This window comes from Microcaecilia unicolor, chromosome 1 (assembly GCF_901765095.1).
Source record: "Microcaecilia unicolor chromosome 1, aMicUni1.1, whole genome shotgun sequence".
Lineage (NCBI taxonomy): Eukaryota > Metazoa > Chordata > Amphibia > Gymnophiona > Siphonopidae > Microcaecilia > Microcaecilia unicolor.
Window position 1 is genome coordinate 523,789,637 of NC_044031.1, and position 23,085 is coordinate 523,812,721.

A 23,085-nucleotide genomic window follows, 5' to 3' on the forward strand; every position below is an offset into this window, starting at 1 on the left:
TGGACTGCAGTTGAGGACGCTCAAAATTGGGTTTTGATTATACCGATTTGGGCACCCACGGGAAACAGACGCCCATCTCCCGATTTGGTTCGAAATATGGGTGTCTTTCTCTTTCGAAAATAAGCCTGATAGTAAAAAAAAAAAAATTTTTTTAATCATTTATAATTTTTCATTTTACTACGGTCACTTGCAAACAGTATTACAGAGATGACTGTACATTAATACAATATTAGGAAAACAATCTCAACTAGATAAATAGATTATATACAATCCTTCTCTTTCTTAGACCACAAAATAAATAGGGAGAGTGAAACAAGACAAGGAGATCAATTAAACAACAGTAAACAAAGAAAACGTGGTATTAACCTGATTATCCCCAGTTATTATTTATCTGAATCATTATTCCACATTGATCATCTGTTTGGCTTCTTCATACCCAAGACTGTGTATAGTCAGTCAGTTTTGTTGGAAACATACTTATTGTCCAATATTAGTGGAAATAATACACCTGATTTCATTTTTTTCTCTTTTAAAACCAGAAATTATTTAACAATACAAACACTTGAATCTCTAATCCAATTCCCACTGATTAAGGTAATCCCAGTTTCACAGGCTTCACTCCTTTTGAATTAATATACTAAGAGGAATCGTTTCAGAGGAAAAAAACTTTAGGAGTCATACCCAGAACTCTGGGAAAACAACAATCTCGATATAAATCATCTGTAATATTCATTTTGTTCAAATTTTTCTGGTCTATTATCATTTTCAAAATCTTAACCGTTCCTACTCCTGTAGAACTTCATTTGCTGTATCAATTTTTCATTCTCAAAGGATTCGATTTGATTATCCATGTGACTCACTAATAAGATTATATCTGAAGCAAAATTATTTACTGCCACCGTTAGGTCCTGGAGCGCCTTCCAGATTATATTCAATGTAACCACAGGAGCCAAAAACTCCAAGCTGATAGCTCTTACGGGTTTAGGAGTGGCACCGCCGACACGGGTTCAGCTGTAAATGACTTCCGTTTCAGCATACACTCCTAACTCACTCTTCCACTCCTTTGCTCATGGTGGTTAAATGACTCGCGAGCGATGAAGTTGTTTCCAGGTCCAAGAGCATTGACGCACCTTTGCCGGCACTAATCAAAGGACTCATCAACCCAGTCATCTGTGGGTTGCTCGTCGTGCAGCGGTCCCACACTTGCTGCACAGGGAACAAAACGCTGGTCATCGGCGGCTGACCCCCCATTGTCCCCTTCCTCTCAGTTAAGGTAACTGCAAATGCAGAGAGGAAATTTCAAGTAAACAAAGACAGAACTTCAGAGGACAGCTGGGCTGTTGAGCGTACGAACTTCAGGTCACCATCTTTCCACTGTCCCTACAATGTTTTTAGGTATATTAAAAGCAAGAAGCTGGCAAAAGAATTGGTTGGACCACTAGATGACAGAGGGGTAAAAGGGGCAATCAGGGAAGACAATGCCATAGTGGAGAGATTAAATGAATTCTTTGCTTTGGTCTTCACCAAGGAAAATTTGGGAGAGATACTGGTGCCAGAAATGATATTCAAAGCTGACGAGTCAGAGAAACTGAATGAAATCTCTATAAACCTGGAGGATGTAATGGCTCAATTTGACAAATTGAAGAGTAGCAAAACTGGACCGGATGGTATTCATCCCAGAGTACTGATAGAATTGAAAAATGAACTTGTGGAACTATTGTTAGTAATATGTAATTTATCTATAACACCAAGCATGGTACCAGAAGATTGGAGGATGGCCAATGTAATGCTGCTTTTTAATAAAGGGTTCCAGAGGAGACCTGGGAAATTATAGACCGGTGAGCCTGACGTTGGTGCCAGGCAAAATGGTAAAGATTATTATAAAGAACAAAATTACAGAGCATACTCAAAAGCATGGATTAATGAGACAAAGCCAACATGGATTTAGTGAAGGGAAATCTTGCCTCACCAATCTATTACATTTCTTTGAAGGAGTGAAGAAACGTGGATAAAGGTGAGCCGGTCGATATCATATATATGGATTTTCAAAAGGTGTTTGAAAGACTCTAGAGGAAACTGGAGAGTCATGGGATAGGAAGGGCTGATTTGTGTGATCAAAAATTAAGTGGATGACCCATGATAGCAACGGATGAGTCTCACATGAGAGAGGTTGACAGACTCATAAAGGACAATCGGAGGATCACTCAAAGCATTACATTGCATCCCTGAAATCTTTTAAAGAGCAATTGAAGAGTTCAGAAGCACAAGAAGGAAATTTTGTTGCAACATGACAATGCTAGGTCTCTCACAGCACAAAACACAACAGAGGCAGTTGCGAAAATGGGTCTATCTTATCCCAACCACCATATAGCCCAGATTTAGCACCATGTGATTTTTGTCTTTTCCAAAATTGAAGGAATACCATTGGGGGCGGGGGATATCATTCAGGTCGAACAGAAGAGGTGGAAAGGACTGTGAGCAAATGGTTTTTGAGAAGCTGTGTAGTTTTCAAAAACTTGTCCATTGTTGACAGAAATTGTGGCGGATAGTGGTGACTATGTAGAAAAGTAATTACATGTAATAAAGAGCAAATTTCAAGCATTATTTTTGTTCATTACAATATCTTCATTTAATCAAAAGTTGTGGAGGTATTTCTTTTCATTTAATGCTCATATAATCAAGCAAAGGACAGGATCTTTCATTCTGTGTAAAGAGGTGTTGATGTGGAATTGGGCAATCTTTTGACAGATTATTGTCAGCAGTATAACTTCTAAAGGAACAGAGTGACATTGTAGTCAAATTCAGATGTTTCCTGTAACTTCAAGAATGCATTTTGAAACAAGAAACAGCAAAAGATATATTCCAACAATTGGGAATCCCAACCATACAGTTTTTTTGTTTTGACCAAAATCTTCCAAGATTATCTTCAGGAATCTAAGTCAATAGGGGTCTTCTGTGTCACCTTCAGTATACATTGAGGAATAGCGTTTCTTTATGGCTATCAATACCTTTCTAGAAACTTAAGAGAAGAAAAGGTAAGCCAAGGCCTCCATAATACTCATTATGCTCTGTTTTGGCCTCCGAGTCTGGATTCCCACCTCTTATCAGCTATCTGTCTTAAGGTACCATTTCGCCTATTAAAATCTTGTTAACTGATAACTTAAAATCAAGGAAGAATTATATAGGGTACTTATTGTATACAATTGGATAAATTAATTTGACAGATTCAAGGCCAGAGCAGTACTTACAGAGGAGAACAGTACTCACCTGAGCATGTTGGAGTGACATCATTTTCTTTCTTCATAGAATAAGTTCTTTAGTCTTAACAGTTTACATTTTATTTAAGATTTGATATACCGTAAAGTCTGGCGAGTGAGTTAATGTGGTTTACAATAAGATCACAATATCTTAAAATTGAAAAGGAAATCCATAAAATGATAGGAAAGGTCTCGCAAGCAAAATAACAGAGTACTACAAATCCATTGAGTGCAAGCACAGGCAGACCAACTATCTGGTTGGGCACATTGGCACAATCCCAAATGCCTTGTGAGAAAAAAATGTTTTTAAGGCGGTCTTAAATTTAGTGAATGATTTGTTCCCCACAGATATCCGGGGTGGTGTGGGGGGTCATTTCAGAGCCATGGGGCCAAGAAAAAGAAAGTGGATTATCATGTTTGCTTATTGCGAGCCAACCTAGGTTCAGGCAGAACAAGATGCTGGGAACCTAGGGATCTTATTGACCTTGTAGGGGGGTATAAGGGAGAGTCAAAGAAAGATAAGGTGGGACACCTACACAAGAGGGTTTGTGAGTCAGACAAAGAATCTTAAAAAGAACTTGGCAATGAATGGGATGCCAATGTAGGTGAAGGTAAAAGGGGGGGGGGGGTGTTGAGATGGTTGAACTTCAAAGCATGGCAAAGGAGTCTAATGGCCGTATTTTGGAGAGTCTGCATGCGTTTGGCTTGATAGGAAGGGATGCCAGCATTGATAAAATTGACTGTCTGATTCCTCAGTTCATCTTTTATTTATTTATAAAATTCCTTGTCAGGTTTCTTAATGTATATTTTTGTTTGTTTTTGGAAAGGCTGCCATCATTGAGCAGCAGTCAACATTTTTACAGAGTTTTGATTTTCATGCTATTCTTGCTCGTTATCCCAGAAACCAAAGAATTCCAGTGGCATAAAGATGTGTTCCTGATGAGGCCACACTGTGTTGCAATTATATAAGTTTATAGGAAATATTTCTCAAACTTCATAAAATGAAATTTATAAGAATTATTTGTATTTTAATTCTAGCAGTGGCCACCTTTACCAATTGTATAGTATCACTGATCCTCTAGTGTGCTCAGTATAGAAAAATATTGTGTTAAATTCAATTGAAAATTAAAGGTGAGTTCAATGCAAAATTTTACCACTGCTCACCAATCCATTTATTAGCCCAAAAAAGGTTCCTGGAAAATTCTTATTGTCTATAAATAAAATAAGCCAAATCTGATTATATTTAAAAAGTAATTCAGTATTAAATGTATTTATCTTTTGTGATATTCAGAAGTTGCCGTGGTTTCATATCTTGTTCATAAATCCTTATCTTCATATCAAAAGTAATTTAGATATCTCCACATCCAACCATTGTTTTACACAATACTGAGCTTCTTTAGAATGGCTCTGAAAAGACGAGTAAAAAAAAAAACATAATCTGAATGGTTTTAAACAAAAGAACTCTCCAAGTACTTCAGGAAACAACCATCTACTTTACTGAACAATTTTAAGTCTGACCCAGAAAGACACAGTGCATGCGCCTTGGAACCCAAATTTAGACACCCACATCAATATGGAGGGTCTGAGCAACTGCTGTAAGTAATATATTCTTCAAAAAGGTTAATGTCATCAGCAAGTAAGTTCATAAAAAGTGCTGCCACATGATCTCCATATTTAAGGCCATTGGTATAAGAATCTTGCCAGGAAAAAAATCTTGTTCATATTGAATTACATTTAAACATATATCCCCTGCTTTCTGAATTCTGTATTGCTTACCACAGGAAGCTTTACATCTTGCACACTATCTTGAAATACTGTCCAATGTTGAAACTGAAGAGCCTTTTCACTGTATAAACTGAAGAGTAATATTCTATCTGGTTTTAATTTTTCTAGTGGTGTTAACCTATATATAACTGGTTGCATAGACAAATTGACTAAACCAATTTACTAGAATCACAGTCGGTGTCCAGATAATAGTTTGTAGTTTTATATTTTATTTTCACTTTCTGTACTGTTTTTACTGAAGGGCAGGCCAAGGTGATGTACAGGCTAAATCAAAGAAAAAAAAAAAGGAACGTCAATTAATTGACAGGACAGAAAGCAAATATACAAGAGCATACACTCAAAATTAAATAAACAATACAATAATGTATATTTGAAATCCAGTTGTGAGTATGTTGTACATCAGTCTGTGTCTGTTGTATGTGGGGAATAGGCATGATATCCCTAAATGTGACACCTGACCATTGATCATATGGAGAAGTTCTTCATCTTCTCTAAGTCTGATCAAGGTCCATTAACATTGTTGAAATTGACCTTCATGGGGCCTAAAGTTGTACTGGAGGTTGGCAATATGTCAACATCAAGGAAACGTTGCTTTGGCTTGAAGTTGAATATCTGTAGAAGCTGCGGAGATGGAAGCAAGTCTCAGCAAATTAAAGTGAAAGATTCTAGTTTATCAGTAATGTCTGTTCTGGTGAACTGCTCTATTTTTATGCAGATGACATCTTCCTGTTACCAATTGATTTGGATCAAAATTTACTAGCATTAACAGATTCTATCAGTAAAATTTAAACATGGGCTCTGAAGGTTCAGCTTAAACTTAATATGGAAAAAAAACCCAAGCTTTTATGGTTTGGTTAGCATGCTGAATCTATCTCCGGTTTAATACAGATATTTGATGGAACATACTTTAAAACTGATAGCTTCTAAAGTATTGGGGATCTTACTGGACTCATTAAGCTTTGAGAAGTTCTAAGAGGAGAGGACATTTCTCAGGGTAAGTGAACATTTTGCTCTGTGCTTTGGTGATTTAACGATTGAGGATAAAAGAGGAATTGTAGGTTTATTGATAGTTTGAATTAAATTTTGCTTTTTTTTAACTAGTTTCCATAGTATAAAACCCTTTTACCCACAGCCTACAGTATTAACAGCCTCTAGAAGGCACAGCAGAGCCTAGATCATACTTTATTAAAAAAAAAAATAATCAAGCTTTATTAACTAGTTTCTATAGGGTAAACCCTTTTCCCCATAGTTTTAAACTGACACTTTCTTCTAGAGGTAGAAACTTTAACTGTAATAGCCAAGAGCATTAAAAAGGATAGTAGGAGAGCAGGGCTCAAACTTTGTCTCAAAAGAAAAAGTTGTTTTCTGTTCTTTGGCTGGGGGAGAGGTAGCAGTGCTTTGACCTAAATTAGGTGTTATTTAAGCTACTGTGAAGAAAGTAGAATAGGTTACTATGGCAACCTGATTACTGTGTTAACTTCAGAGGGTCTATTTGAAGCATTCCCCTTAAAATTGAAACTATATAGAGACCTGAGAAAAGAGGACATTTTCTGGGTAAGTAAATATTATTTTGCTCTGTGCTTAGATTTATTGATAGTTTGAAATTAAAAAATTGAACATTTATTAACTAGTCCACATAGTATAAAACCCTTTTCCCTGTAGTTTTAAAACTTGAACTTTCTGCCGTAGCCTGCAGCATTAACAGATAGCCTCTAGAAGGCACAACAAGTGTGATATGGGACATTAGACCTGTAAGCCTGACTTCTGTGCCGGGAAAAATAGTGGAAACTATTATAAAGAATAAAATTACGGAAAACATAGACAACCATGATTTAATGGGACAGAGTCAGCATGGTTTCAGCCAAGGGAAATCTTGCCTCACCAATTTGCTTCTTTTCTTTGAAGGTGTGAATAAACGTGGATAAAGGTGAGCCAGTTGATCTAATGTATCTAGATTTTCAGAAAGCTTTTGATAAGTTTCTCATGAGAGACTCCTGAGAAAATTAAAGAGTTGCGGGATATGAGACAAGGTTCTGGTGTGGATTAGAAATTGGTTATTGGACAGAAAAAAGAGGGTAGGGTTAAATGGCCATTTTGTTGAACAAAGGAGGGTGAATAGTGGAGTGCCGCAGGGATCTGTACTGGGACTGGTGCTATTAACCATATTTATAAATGTTCTGGACAAATGCAAAGTGATGCACATTGGGAAGAATAATCCGAATCAGTTACCTGATGCTAGGGGAACACCTTAGGAGTCAGCACTCCAGAAAAAGATCTAGGTGTCATTGTAGACAGTACGCCGAAATCTTCTGCCTAGTGCAGCAGCAGCAGTCAAATAAGACCAAGAACATGACAATGCCGCTATATCGCTGCACGGTGCGTTCAGTTCTGGTCGCCGTATCTCAAAAAAAGCTACAATGGAATTAGAAAAGGTACAAAGAAGAATGACCATATTGATAAAGGGGCTATAACTCCTCTTATATGAGGAAAGGCTAAAGAGGTTAGGGCTCTTCAGCTTGGAAAAGAGATAGTTCAGAAGGAGATATGATTGAGGTCTACAAAATCCTGAGTGGTGTAGAATGGGTAAAAGAGAATCAATTTTTCTCTCTTTCAAAAAGTGTAAAGACCAGGGGGACACTCAATGAAATTACATGGAAATACTTTTAAAACAAATAGGAGGAAATATTTTTTCACTCAACGAATAGTTAAGCTCTGGAACTCATTGCCAGAGGATTTGTAACAGCGATTAGCATATCTGGGTTTAAAAATGTTTTGGAGAAGTCCCTGGAGGAAAAGCATGTAACCTGATCCCAGCGTGTTCCAGTCCGCCTGATCCCAGCGTGTTCCAGTCCGCCTGATCCCAGCTTGTTCCGGTCCGCCTGATCCCAGCTTGTTCCAGTCCGCCGATCCAGCTTCCCCCTTGCTCGTCCCAGTCCATCTGCGCCAGCCTGCTTGTTCCGGTCCAAATGCTCTAGTGTGTTCCAATCTGCCTGCTCCGCCTGCTCCAAGCTCGTTCCAGTCTGCATGATCCAGCTTCCCCTTGCTTGTTCCAGTCCATCTGCTCCAGCCTGCTTGTTCCGGTCCAAATCCTCTAGTGTTCCAGTCCGCCTGATCCGCCTGCTCCAAGCTCGTTCCAGTCCACCGATCCAGCTTCCCATGCTTGCTCCAGTGTTCCAGTCCACCTGTTCCAGCTTCTCCCTGTTCCAGTCCATCTGCTCCAGCCTACTTGCTCCGGTACACCTGCCCAGCCTGCCTGCTCCAGTACATCTGCTCCAGCGTGCTCCAGTCCGCCTGATCCGCTGCGAGCCTCTCAGCCATTGACTTACCTGCCTGCCTGCTGCTACCTTATCAACCATTGACTTACCTGCTCGCCTGCCTGCCTGCGAGCCTCTCATCCATTGACTTACCTGCCTGCTGCTAGCTTGTCAACTATTAACTTACCAGTCCATCAATTCCAAACCTCCAACCCAGCTCTCCATTCTATCTATCTGCTTAACACCTTAGTCACCACACAGTCACCTGCTACACCTCAGTCACTACGTATGGCTCCTATCCACATTCTCTTCCTTGCCCTGTCCCTTCGTAATCTCTTCTCCTCCACACCCCCACTGTCCACCATTGGAACTCGTAGCCCTCCCGCCTGGCCCGCCACGGCAATACCCTTTTCACCCCATCCCTCACCACCTCACCATCCCTCTTGTCCCCCTCCTCTATCCTGGCTCTCAACCTTCAACACTTCCTTCCTGCTATTAATCCATCCCCATTCCTCCTCAGTGCACCCCGTCTTCGTCGCCTTCGTCCTCCCCCTCCCTCCTCCGCTCTCTCTTGCTCCTCCTCCTCCTATCCACGGGAGACATTAACCCTAATCCAGGTCCCCCTCATCTGTCCCCGTCCTACCCATGTGGACGATCCCGGGACGTCTCCAATCTCATCTCTATTCCCCTCCTCCCCCCTTCTTCCCTCCCCTTCTCTTGCGCCTTGTGGAATGCCCACTCAGACTGCAACAAACTGCCCTTTACCCACGATCTCTTCATCTCCCACTCCCTTCAACTGCTCGCCCTAACCGAAACCTGTATCTCCCCGGACGACTCTGCATCAGTCGCAGCCCTTTGCCATGGTGGTTACCTCTTCTCACACACTCCCTGCCCAGTTAGCCGCGGTGGAGGCGTTGGGTTACTACTCTCGCCCTCCTGTAGTTTCCAACCCCTCCTCCTACCGCAGTCTCACTGTTTCTCATCCTTTGAAGCCCACTCCATCCGGCTATTCAACCCTCTACCACTCAGAGTGGCAGTCATCTACCGCCCCCTGATAAATCCTTCTCTTCCTTCCTTACCAACTTCGATGCCTGGCTCTCTGTTTTTCTTGAACCCTCATCTCCGTCTTTCATTCTCGGAGACTTTAATATACATGCTGATGACCCATCCGACCCTCACGCTTCTAAGTTCCTCACCCTAACTTCCTCCTTCAACCTCCAGCTGTGCTCCATCACCCCTACTCACCGTGACGGCCATTGTCTTGACCTCGTCCTTTCCTCATCCGGCTCACCATCCAATTTCAAGCTTCAGCTCTTCCTCTCTCCGATCACCACCTGATCACATTCACACTTCTTCACCCCCCCCCCCCCGCCCCGCCCAACCTTAACCACCACCTCCATGAATCTCCAGGCCATTGACCCCCTCACCTTATCCGCTAGTATCTCTAATCTCCTCCCATCCATCATGTCCTCCGAGACTGTCGACAAAGCGGTCTCCGCTTACAATGCCGCTCTCTCCTCTGCTCTGGACACCCTCGCACCATCCACCTCCCGTCCCACAAAGCGTACTGATCCCCAGCCTTGGCTGACCCCTTGCATCCGTTACCTTCGCTCCTGCGCATGATCTGCCGAACGCCTCTGGAGGAAATCTCGTACTCATTCAGACTTCCTTCACTATAAATTCATGCTATCCTCCTTCCACTCCTCCCTATTCCTTGCAAAACAGGACTATTACACCCAATTGACCAATTCTCTCAGCTCCAACCCTCGTCATCTCTTCGCCACCCTTAACTCTCTCCTCAAGGTGCCCCCCGCTCCCACTCCCCCCTCACTCTCTCCTCAATCACTGGCTGATTACTTCCACGACAAAGTGCAAAAGATCAACCTTGAGTTCACTACCAAGCCATCACCCCCCACCCCCCCCTCTTCACCCATTAACCCTCTCCCTCAACCAACCAACCCAGGCCTCCTTCTCCTCCTTTCCTGACATCACCGAGGATGAAACCTCCCGCCTTCTTTCCTCCTCGAAATGCACCACCTGTTCCTCTGATCCCATCCCCACCAACCTACTTAACACCATTGCCCATACTGTCAACCCCTCCATCTGTCGCATCCTTAACCTCTCTCTCTCCACTGCAACTGTCCCTGACACCTTCAAGCACGCCATAGTCACACCTCTCCTCAAAAAAACCATCACTTGACCCTACCTGCCCCTCCAACTATCGCCCCATCTCTCTCCTACCCTTCCTCTCCAAAATACTTGAGCGCGCCGTTCACAGCCGCTGTCTTGATTTTCTCTCCTCTCATGCCATCCTCGACCCACTCCAGTCCGGTTTCCGCCCTCTCCACTCGACAGAAACAGCACTCTCTAAAGTCTGCAATGACCTGCTCTTAGCCAAATCCAGAGGACACTACTCCATCCTCATCCTCCTCGATCTTTCTGCCGCTTTTCACACTGTCAATCACGATTTACTTCTCGCCACACTGGCCTCATTTGGGTTCAAGGGCTCTGTCCTCTCCTGGTTCTCCCCTATCTCTCCCACCGCACATTCAGGGTGCACTCTCATGGATCTTCCTCCACTCCCATCCCGCTATCTGTTGGAGTTCCCCAGGGATCTGTTCTTGGACCCCTTCTCTTCTCTATCTACACCTCTTCCCTAGGCTCACTGATCTCATCTCATGGCTTCCAGTATCATCTTTACGCTGATGACACCCAGCTCTATCTCTCCACACCAGACATCACCGCAGAGACCCAGGTCAAGGTATCGGCCTGCCTATCCGACATTGCTGCATGGATGTCCAACCGCCACCTGAAGCTGAACATGTCCAAGACCGAGCTCTTCGTCTTTCCAACTAAGCCCACTTCTCCTCTTCCCCCACTCTCTATCTCAGTTGATGGCACCCTCATCCTCTCCGTCTCATCTGCCCGCAACCTCGGGGTCATCTTCGACTCCTCCCTCTCCTTCTCTGCGCATATCCAGCAGACTGCCAAAACCTGTCGCTTCTTCCTTTTCATCATCAACAAAATTCTCCCTTTCCTCACTGAGCACACCCACCCGAACTCTCGTCCACGCTCTCATTACCTCTCGCCTCGACTACTGCAACTTGCTCCTCACTGGCCTCCCAATCAGCCATCTATCCCCCCTTCAATCCATTCAGAACTCTGCCGCACGTCTTATATTCCGCCAGAACCAATATACTCATATCACCCCTCTCCTCAAGTCGCTTCTCTGGCTTCCGATCAGGTACCGCATCCAATTCAAGCTTCTCCTCCTTACTTACAAATGCACTCACTCTGCTGCTCCTCACTACCTCTCTACCCTCATCTCCCCCTACGTTCCTGCCCGTAACCTCCGCTCACATGACATCCCTCCTCTCCGTACCCTTCTCCACCATTGCCAACTCCAGGCTCCGCTTATTTTGACTTGCCTCACCCTATGCCTGGAACAATCTCCCTGAATCCCTACGCCAAGCCCCCTCCCTACCCATCTTCAAATCCTTGCTTAAAGCTCACCTCTTCAATGCGGCATTCGGAACCTAACCTTTCGAACATATAGGTTGCCCCAATCTGTCTGACCTATCAGATTAACTGTACATTTGTCTTTTAGATTGTAAGCTCTTCGAGCAGGGACTGTCCTTCCATGTTAAATTGTACAGCGCTGCGTAGCCCTAGTAGCGCTTTAGAAATGTTAAGTAGTAGTAGTAGTGTTATTGAGATAGACATGGGGGAATACAGTGGTTGGCCCTAGGATTGGTAACATGGAATGATGCTACTGTTTGGGTTTCTGCCAGATACTTGTGACCTGGATTGGCTTCTGTTGGAAGCAGGATATACTGGGCTAGATGGACCGTTGGTCTGAGCCAGTATGGCTGTTCTTAGTTTTTAGGTTAATAGGTACGGTCATTTTATAAACTGAGACGGTTGCGACTGATTCATTCATATCCTGTTCAACAACATTTTAGAGTACTTGTGCAAACTACTGTGCTGACCCAAGTAGATTATTGTGTAATGCTCTTTATTCTGGAATTTCAATGAAACTTAAGAAAATTTGTTTAGTGCAGAGTGCAGCTGTAAGATTGATATGTAAGAATTGTAGATATGATTATGTTACTCCTTTACTATTGAATCTTCACTGGCTCCCGGTTGAACTTAAAATGAGTTTAAGTGATATTGTTTGGCCTTTAAAAATCTGCATGGGGAGGTGCCAGAAGATTTGCCCTTTTTATTTCAGTTGTTGGGTGGTTTCACAAGGTCATAATTGGGTCCATTTATTACCATCTTTTCCATCAATGAAAGGAATTAAACAAATCTGTATATGAAAAAATCTGTTTGCTGTCGAATGGTTAAGGTTTGTAATTCATTACCTTTAGAAATTCGTTTGATTCCTTCATATATGGCCTTTCATTAAAAAAAAAAACCTATCTTGTTAATAAGTTTTGTATGATTTTCTTCTTTTTGGTTGCTAATTATGTTTAGAAAGATGTATTTATTGGACTGTGTTGTGACCCACTCTGAACCTGTTTTGTGGGGATACAGTGGGATACAAATCTCTAATATAACATTGTGATACCCACACAGTGAATTTAGCAAAGGCAAAGAGGTAGCGGCCTTAGTTCCCATTAGAGTATGATGCTGAGAGCAGGGAGATTTTGACTATACCCCTACTTCCTCCCAAGCATTTCTGCAGAGAGGATCATTTACCCTTGAACAAGTCTGGGTGATTGTACCTGTTTTTGAAGGCCCTGTTAATAGCCATTGGTAGACCACAGGAGACCAGGAAGATATCATTTGTTCCTCTGCTTCTCTTGCGCCTTCAGCATCTGAAGGTGCTGGAGAGAAGGATCCAAGAAACATTGAAATAAGCATCATATGAACATTAGTGCATCAGCTGCATGGATTACAATGTATAATGGGGTTTCAACCAATCTCGGAAACTCTTGTGGTGCCTTCAGGTGTGGCATCTATGCCAGTTCTTCAAGGTGCCATCTGTTGGTACTAGCCATTTCAATGTTCATTTCAAATATATTGGGAAAGGAAGCTCCACTTAGGCATCATTGTAGTTTAGAGTCTAGACTGCAGTAGTTAAGGAATACCCTCACTTAGGTTTAGACTGTTAACCAGGTCTGTAGTCCGGCATCTCTACTAAAACAGTATTCTGATTTAGTGTCTGAGAAGTTCTGGTGTTTTGACTATGGATTTGAAAGGTACCCTGGCCAGGAGTTGACAACTCGCCCTTTGAGGAAATTAATAGGTCTCCTTGGAGGACCTTTCCTTTCATGGTTGCCTCAAGGAGGAGGATATCCAAACGGGAAATGCCTGGATATCCTCCAGTTTCTCAACTCTCAAAGTCATCATAGTGCCCATTCATGGTATCCTAAAATAGCCACAAATGAGAATGTTGGGGAGCCCTCTCTCTGTGCATTTTGTTGATAAGAAATATCATTGATTCGATAGACAGAAGCTACCAAATCAGTTGGTAGTGTTGAATACCAAAAAGACCAAAAGAACCCTTCCCTTCTGGACATGTGTCCATGAAGAGACATCATTGTGAGAGGATACTACATAACTTAGAATGCAAGTCCTAACTGGATGATTACTTTTGCCATACCAAGATCATAAACTCCTCCAAGGTAGCACAGGGCTTGCCAGATTGGAAATGGTGACTACTCTGATATATCCTTAAAGATCTCTTCTATATATCTCTGTGCTTTATCCTCTTCCAGGTCTACCATTCTAGCCTACTGAGATCACTCATTTTTTGAGAGCTAGGAAATCTATATTAAGTGCACACTTACAGCCTCTCACTAACTGATATTAACCATACATTTTGCACGGAGACCAAAGTACTTGGTAACCCCCATCATGCTGCTGGACTGCTGAATGTATCTTAATGTTGTTGAGTTGCAAGTACGGTTGCTTCATCTAATGTAAAGTCCTTAAAATTTATTTGGTGTCCATTATTTTAGTTTATCAATTTTCTACAAAAGGACAACAGTAAACCCATTGATTAAGGGTTACTCCCTTTTATTCAAAAGCCTGGCAATTGTGAAAAAAAATTTCCTTTTATCCTCTCAATCAGAATAACAGACTCTAAATCGAGGAATATTCTTGAAGTGGTGGGAGAGAGAGAGAGGCAGGGTAGAGAAAAGGACAGTGAAATTACTTAGTTTTTTGCAAATCTGTGTACAGTTCTGACAAAAAATGTGTAGAGTTGCAACATGATTGTCCATTCATGTGTTCACATTGTACAGCCCTTTAGAAGAGACTTTCATTTGGACAGAGACTTCTACAAAGTGAGTTTGTTACCTCTCTCAAAAAGCTACTTAGTGTTGCTATATAAAATCCATCATCAAAGAAACAAGTCAGCCCTCAGTTATAGGATTCCCCATTTGTGTAGTTGATTTATCCTGCTTGTTAATGGAGAAAATGAAATAGCCTACCATTTCAGTACAGTTGTTTGTTTTGGGGGGGGGGGGGGGGGGATTTGTCTAGGTTTTTTTTTTCACCCTTCCTTCAACTTCATACCATGACCCCTTTTCCCTAGAGGAGGGTAACCAATTGTTTCAGTTGACATTACGGGAATTAATCTGGATTTATGAATTAAAAGGCAGTGAAGCCGCAGGGTTTGAATGATCCTATTGAATAGAATACTGTAAGTTAACCCTATGACATGTTATGCATTTGATAAAGTTATTTTGAATGATTCACATTAACGCATTATGACATTATAGCATACATTTATTTTCAGAGAACGAATGCTGCCAGCCAGAGAATTCACTACTAGGCAGTTTCACGTGCATTTTTAAATTTCTCCGCTTTAGGGTCCCTACAGATTCACACATTACTGTGTTGGGATGGATTCTCCAAGTCCTCCACTTTAGTCCATAACTAGAAGATTGGAGGGTGGCCAATGTGACACCGATTTTTTTAAAAGGGTTCTAGGGGTGATCTGGGAAATTAGACCGGTAAGCCTGATGTCGGTGCTGGGTAAAACAGTGGAAACTATTATAAAGAATAAAATTACAGAACACATAGACAAGCATGGTTTAATAGGACACAGCATGGGTTCAGCTGAGGGAAGTCATGCCTCACCAACTTGCTTCATTTCTTTGAAGGCGTGAATAAACATGTGGATAAAGGTGAACCGGTTGATGTAGTGTATCTAGATTTTCAGAAATCTTTTGATAAAGTTCCTCATGAGAGACTTCTGAGAAAATTAGAGTCATGGGATAGGAGGCAAGGTTCTGGTGTGGATTAGAAATTGGTTATTGGACAGAAAACAGAAGGTAGGGTTAAATGGTCATTTCTCTCAATGGAGGAGGGTGAACAGTGGGGTGCCACAGGGATGTGTATTGGAACCGGTTCTATTTAACATATTTATAAATTATATGGAAATCGGAACGATGAGTGAGGTGATTAAATTTGCAGATGATACAAAACTATTCAAGGTTGTTAAAACACTAGCGGACTGTGAAATATTGCAGGAAGACTGGGCATCCAAATGGCATATGAAATTCAATGTGGACAAATGCAAAGTGATGCACATAGGAAAGAATAATACAAATCATAGTTACCTAGAAAAAGATCTAGGTGTCGTTGTGGATAATACGCTGAAATCTGCTCAGTGTGTGGCGGCTGTGGCCAAAAAAGCAAACAGGATATTTGGAATTATTAGGAAAGAGATGGTGAATAAGACAGAAAATACTATAATGCCTTTGTATCGCTCCATGGTGCGACTGCACCTTGAGTATTGTGTTCAGTTCTGGTCGCCGTATCTTAAAAAAGATATAGCAGAATTAGAAAATGTTCAAAGAAAAGTGGACCAAAATGATAAAGGGGATGGAACTCTTCTCGTATGAGGTTAGGGCTCTTCAGCTTGGAAAAGAGAAGGATGAGGGGAGATATGATTGAGGTCTACAAAATCCTGAATTGTATAGAACAAGTAGAAGTAAATCAATTTTTTTACTCGTTCCAAAAGTACAAAGACTAGGGGACACTTGAGGAAGTTACATGGAAATACTTTTAAAACAAATAGGAGGAAATATTTTTTCACTCAACGAATAGTTAAGCTCTGGAACTCTTTGCCGGAGGATGTGGTAGCAGCGTTTATTGTATCTGGGTTTAAAAAAAGTTTTGGACAGTCTGCTATTGAGACAGACATGGGGAAGCAATTGCTTGCCCTGGGATTTGTAGCATGGAGTGTTGCTGCAATTTGGGTTTCTGCCAGGTACTTGTATCCTGGATTGGTCACTGTCTGAAACAGGATACTGGGCTAGATGGACCATTGGTCTGACCCAGTATTGCTATTCTTATGTTCTGTGTGCTGGAGGTTTTCTGCCCTGGGTATGTACCATCAGGACCAATAGGTATACCCTCTTTCATTTGTGTAAGTGCCTCAAGTTCATCCTCTTCCTTAAGTTGGTTTGTAATTCTTTCACAATTATCAATGCCATTTCTATATCATGTCCTCCTCTGTCAGTAAATAATGAGAAAAATAAGTTAAAATATCTGCCTTTTGCTGGTTGTCCTCTTCACTATTCCCAGTTTTCTCCCTTCTTAACCTATTGCCCCTTGGTTTTTTTACTCTTCCATAAATATCTGAAGACATTTTTCTTCTCCTTTTTGGTTCTTATTCTAAGTGCCCTCATGCCTCACCTTGTTTTTTGGGTTTTTATTCCTCTTGATAATTCTGTATAGGATATTTTAAAATATTTTTATATAAACATCTTTGCTCACACAGTTTTTGTAATCTCCTTAGAGAACCCTATTAATCTATTCCTTTTTCTTTGTTAATCTGCCTTACATTATAATTTGTTGCATTCTTAATGCTCCCTTTTATTGCTGATAAGAATTTCTCTCTGCTGTTTTAGCTCTGTTTCCCAGCATGAATCTTGCTCATCTTGTAGTCTCCTTGGGAAGTCAAAGACTTAGTATAATTTAATTCAGTGTTGAACCACATGATGCAATTATCACTAGACCCTGAATTTTTCCTTACCATGAATAAAACAACTCTGCCTCCATTTGTCAGTGCCAAATGTAGTGTAGCATCCTTCCAAGTGGACTGTTTACTAGGTGCTTGAAGACACCTCTTGTATGATATCCAGGAAGTGTCCTCTCATAGCTGATGTTGCAGTAGGTAGGCTCCATTGCACATCTAGTAGACTGAAGTCACCACAAGTAATATCCCCCTTTTTACATGCTCTTCTGTTGATGAGTTGTGTCTCAATCTACCCCTTCCTTATGCTGGAGATCTATATATAATCTGGATTTTCCCCCTTTTTCAAGGCAAGCTATATTAATTAGTTTCTCTCTTTATTTTACTGGCTAGTGTTGTGTTCTTTACATAAAGGGCTGCTCTTCTTATCCAGGTGCTGTATTCTTCCCTTTTAAAGAGATTTAGCCTGGGATGAGTTCTAGTACTTGTTTCCATTATACAGGACTCTGATTACATCTAGATTCACAGTTCTGCCTGCAGTATAATGGCCTTCAGTTCTGTGATTTGTTAACAAAACCTGGAGGATTTATACGTGTGACTAAAATGTTGTTCCTCCTCCCTCTCTCTTTTTTTTTTTTTTCATTTTGCTCGTTACCACTTTGACCTCTCACTCTTTCCTCTATTTTTGCTTGTTGTCTCCTGAGCTAAGGCTAGAAGATTAAAAAGTGAAACAGTAGAGAGACACATTAAAGGAAAAATTAAAACTGCCTTCATGCTAAAACTTTTGTAGCATAAGCCAGCTAACCTGCTAGTCATAATAAATATAAAGAAATCTATTAGGCTGTTCATTCCAGTTTATTCTCAGGTTTATATTTTATTTTGTTATTGTAATGGAGAGATCAAGGAAAATCCAGATTTGGAGGCTGTGTGATATTAACTTGCCCAAAGCCCCAAAAGGACTTGTCCTGACTACTTGACCAGCATTTCCAAGCCACTGAGGCAAGCCTCACATGTGAATAACAACTAGACATAATGAGAGGTCATGAAGACCAGAAACTGACACTGCCTGCAGTCATCACTTCAGGCCTATTCTCCTTTTATGTGCCATTTGAACTACAGGATTAGGGCCATCTTTAGGGCAACAGCATACTTGCAAAGTGAGAGTGTGTTTTGATCCTTGAGAAGGGGCAAGAAAGATAGGATAGAAAGGAGGAAAAGTATCTTTTGGTTTTCAATTCATTCCCAGCTTAGAACCCTATTAATCTATTCCCACCAGTCTGCAAACTGACTGAAAATGATGAACATGAAACAATGCCAACAAGATAAGGATGAGAGAGAGGTTAACACACTTTTCTCCCCATAATTCTATATTCAGTGCATGTACAATTCTTAATTCAGTATTATGTAATGTGTAAACATTAAGACAAAGATAATGTGCCAGTTCATTTCAGCTTTCTCTTAGTAATATGGTTACTTTTATTGCAGAGGCACCATGAAATCTCGGACACCAACCAGTGTGGCCAGAACTGCTGCTCCTGGTGTTGATGGAAACAAAAGAAAAACTTACAATCCTGAAAACTATTCAAGGTATATAGTCTTGATACTTAGTGTATGATTCAAGGGCAACTTGTACTTATATTCATCTCCTTCAGTGAACCACTTAATAAGCTCAGAACTTATTATAGTAAAAAGGATGACAATAGATAAAACTGAAACGGTCTGCCCATTAAGATGGTTAGGGTTGTAACAGCTTCTACCTGTAGGTTACTTCACATTGCTTTCTTAGAAAATAAGTTATTTCAATGCTGTTTTGAGTGCTGTTTTGAGCTGAAGTGCTCAATCCTTTGGTTTCGATCCTTTTCCCGTTTAAGGATCCTCCGTGTATATCCTTCTTTCTTTGTAATTCCATCATTTTGTCTCCATCACATTTTCTGGAAGGGCAGTCCAGGCATCCGAAGGCAAGGAGGAGGCGAGCTGCTAAGAGGATATTGTGCCTGACCAGAATTGAAGGTCTGGCTATGCCAGAGGTGGATCCCAAGATTGAGTGATAGAGAGTAGTGGTAAACAGTGGTCACTCCAAGGAAATAGGGCTGATCAGTGGAGTTCATCAGGGGTCAGAGAATAAGAAAAGCTATGTTGAGCATGACTAAGGACCATTGAGGCCAACATCCTGTTTCTGGCAATGGTCGGTCCAGGACACGAGAACCCAGAAAATCCCAAAAAGTAAATCTGTTTCTCATTGCTCATCCCTGGAAATCATCTATGGGTCTCACAAGTCTGCCTGCAGAATATTTTTATGGACCTTTTCACCCTGAACGTATTTTTGAACCCTGCTGTTAGTTGCCTTGATCACACCCTTCAGCAGCATATTCCACAGTTTATACACTATGTAAAAAAAAAATCCTACAGTTTTCTTTGGCTGATTATTATTGCTATCATGGGGTGATTCTTTTTTGTGTGTTTGAAAGGTTAAACAACCATTCCATATTTGACCATTCCATATCATCAAGCTGATCAATCCATAGACTGGTGGGTTGTGTCCATCTACCAGCAGGTGGAGATAGAGAGCAAACTTTTGCCTCCCTATATGTGGTCATGTGCTGCCGGAAACTCCTCAGTATGTTCTCTATCTCAGCAGGTGGTGGTCACACACAGCAGCAGCTCTGGCTAGGCCTCCAAGCCTAATTTTTAGGTTTTGTTGAGTGCCTGGGGTTGAGGGCTCTTTTGAGCAAGTGCAAACCTGGTGGTGCCAGGTCCCTCCTTTTCTCCCCTCTCCCGCTGGCTCCGTTAAAAAAAAAAAAAAAATTTTGAACGTCCTTAAAGGCGTTTATTTTGACGTTTATTTAAGCATCTATTGCAGCTACTCACTGGGACACCAGGTCGTTACAACTCGGAGCGGACAGCAGGTAATTTTTACCTTTTTATAGCGGGCAGGGGGTTCCCCGATTCTTCTCCTCGTGGCATATGGCGTCGGAGGGCGAGGGCGCAAAGGGTCGCTCCCTGGGTCGCTTGAGCGCTTCTAGAGGGGATGCGGGGGTCTTAAAGCCTGATTCGCCCTTTTTGGGTGACAGTTTCGTGACCGATGAATGGTCCCGGTCCTTCCTCCGGCGTGGCGGTTTTTCCCGCCATAAACGCCCATCCCCCGCTCCTCGCCTCCGCCATCTTGGCCGGCCACGCGGCTCGGACGGCTTCTTCTTGGGCCGCCCTTGAGGTTGGAGACATTAATGCCATGAACGCCCTTAATTTGGGCGACGGCACAGAAGCGGCTAAAGTTAAGAGCCGTTCTTCCCGCGCGGCTCCTTCGCGGAGTTTCGCGCCGGACGCCATTTTGGATGCGCAGCATGTCTCTCCCCCGCTATTGCGAGCGCCGGTTGAGGGTGCGTCTAGGGCTGTTGCCCAGGCTGCGGAAGTGCACAGTCTGGGGGGTTTCTCCCCCGAGTTTGTTTTGCTGCTGCATCAGGCCTTCCTCATGCACAACGCTGCCCCTGCTCCCTCGTCTGGTAAAGAGGTTGAGGTTCCCAGAGGTAAACGTCCTTGGGTTGATTCCCAGGCCTTGGAGGAATTTGTCTCCTCCGATGTAGATGAGGGCAGCGTGTCTGAGGTCTCCCAACGGTCCTTTGCGGATTCCTTGGAGGAGACGGATCCCCGCTCGGATGGAGCGGATGACCCCTCTGCAGCGCGGCTTTTTAGCCCAGAGGATTTGCCCAACCTGTTGTTACAGGCCATGGACACTTTGAAGATTTCCTCTCCGGAGGACATCTCTCCCTCAGCCCCTGTTGGCTCTGCCATTATGCTGGGGACGAAGCGCCCGCCTAGAACCTTCCACGTGCATGATGCCATGTACACCTTAATTTCGGCTCAATGGGATGTCCCAGAAGCGAGCCTTAAAGTGGCTAGGGCTATGTCCCGCCTCTATCCTTTGGCTGTGAGTGAACGTGAGGCCTATCTGTGGCCTACCGTGGATTCTTTAATCACTGCGGTGACTAAGAAAACGGCGTTGCCGGTGGAAGGTGGCACGGCCCTAAAGGACGCCCAAGACAGAAGATTGGAGGCGGCCTTAAGGTCGTCCTTTGAGGCGGCTGCTTTAAGTTTGCAGGCCTCAGTTTGCAGCTCCTATGTGGCCAGGGCGTGCCTGACTATGGTGCAGCGGGCTTCCCCCTCGGATCATTCCTTGAGGGCTGATTGGCCGGCCCTGGAATCGGGCTTAGCCTATTTGGCAGACTTGCTGTATGATGTCTTGAGGGCCTCAGCGAAAGGCATGGCTCAGACAATCTCTGCGCGGCGGTGGCTTTGGCTGAAACATTGGTCTGCTGACCACGCCTCTAAATCCCGCCTGGCTAGGTTGCCTTTTAAAGGCAAGCTGCTCTTTGGGGTCGAGCTGGACAAAATCGTGGCCGATCTTGGCACGTCTAAGGGCAAGAAATTACCAGAGGTCAGGGCTCGGGCTAGTACTCGTCCCGGTACCTCCAGAGGACGGTTGCAGGAAGCCCGTCGGTACCGCCCGGGCAAGTCGGGTTCCTCTGCCCCCTCTTCCTTCAAGAGGAATTTCTCCCCCAAGCAGCATTCCTTTCGCAGAGACCGCCGTCCCGGAGGTGCTCCCTCCGGTCCTCCCCCAGGGTCTCGTACCCAATGACGGGGTCTTGGTCCACGCCCCAGTGCAGATTGGAGGACGGCTGTCCTCGTTTCTGGGCGAGTGGACCACAATAACTTCAGACGCGTGGGTGCTGGAAGTCATCAGAGACGGCTACAAACTAGAGTTCTGCCGACCCTTAAAAGACGGGTTTGTACTCTCTCCCTGCAAGTCTCCGGTCAAAGCTGTGGCAGTGCAACAGACCTTGGACAATCTGATCCGCCTGGGCGCGGTCGTTCCGGTGCCAGAAAGTCAGCTTGGCAAGGGACGTTACTCCATTTACTTTGTGGTACCAAAGAAAGGAGGTTCTGTCCGGCCTATCCTCAATCTCAAAGGGGTCAATCGGGCCTTGAAAGTGCGGCACTTTCGCATGGAGACTCTCCGCTCTGTTATAGCGGCAGTGAAGGCAGGAAAGTTCCTGGCATCCTTGGACATCAAGGAAGCGTACCTGCATATTCCCATCTGGCCTCCTCATCAACGCTTTCTGCGTTTTGCAGTCCTGGGACGACACTTCCAGTTCAGAGCCCTCCCTTTCGGGTTGGCTACTGCTCCGCGGACCTTTTCCAAAGTAATGGTGGTCATCGTGGCCTTCCTACGAAAGGAAGGGGTACAAGTCCATCCTTATCTGGACGACTGGTTGATCCGAGCCCCCTCTTATGCAGAGTGCGGCAAAGCTGTGGACCGGGTAGTTGCTCTTTTGAGCTCCCTGGGATGGATCATCAACTGGGAGAAAAGCCAGCTGCGCCCGACTCAGTCCCTGGAGTACCTGGGAGTTCGATTCGACACCCAAGTGGGCAGAGTGTTCCTGCCAGACAATCGGATTGTCAAATTTCAGGCTCAGGTGGACCAGTTCCTAGTAGCCTCTCCCCTTCGGGCTTGGGACTATGTGCAGCTGTTGGGCTCTATGACGGCCACGATGGAAGTTGTGCCCTGGGCCAGGGCTCATATGAGACCACTTCAACACTCTTTGCTGCAGCGCTGGACTCCGATGTCGGAGGATTATGCTGTGCGCCTTCCCTTGGACCCAGCAGTGCGCAAGGCGCTGAGCTGGTGGATGCAGACAGACAAGTTGTCTGCGGGAATGCCTCTGGTGACCCCAGAGTGGATTGTCGTCACGACGGACGCCTCGTTGTCGGGCTGGGGAGCCCACTGCTTGGGAAGGACAGCGCAGGGGCTCTGGTCTCCTGCAGAGGCAAAGTGGTCTATCAACCTCCTGGAACTCAG

At 43.5% G+C, this 23,085-nt stretch overlaps 1 protein-coding gene and 1 long non-coding RNA gene across 3 annotated transcripts in view; one reads left to right on the plus strand and one right to left on the minus strand.

The window, feature by feature from the left end:
• Nucleotides 1–23,085, plus strand: part of ZC2HC1A (zinc finger C2HC-type containing 1A) — a 245,098-nt gene that overhangs the window by 197,735 nt on the left and 24,278 nt on the right. For both annotated transcript variants that reach the window (XM_030215727.1, XM_030215736.1), the window contains one exon: nt 18,717–18,818. In XM_030215727.1, the coding sequence (XP_030071587.1) occupies nt 18,717–18,818 (102 nt within the window). The remainder of the gene's footprint in view (nt 1–18,716; nt 18,819–23,085) is intronic.
• LOC115478439 overlaps nt 1–23,085 on the minus strand; it is a 62,844-nt gene that overhangs the window by 21,401 nt on the left and 18,358 nt on the right. The window lies entirely within an intron of this gene.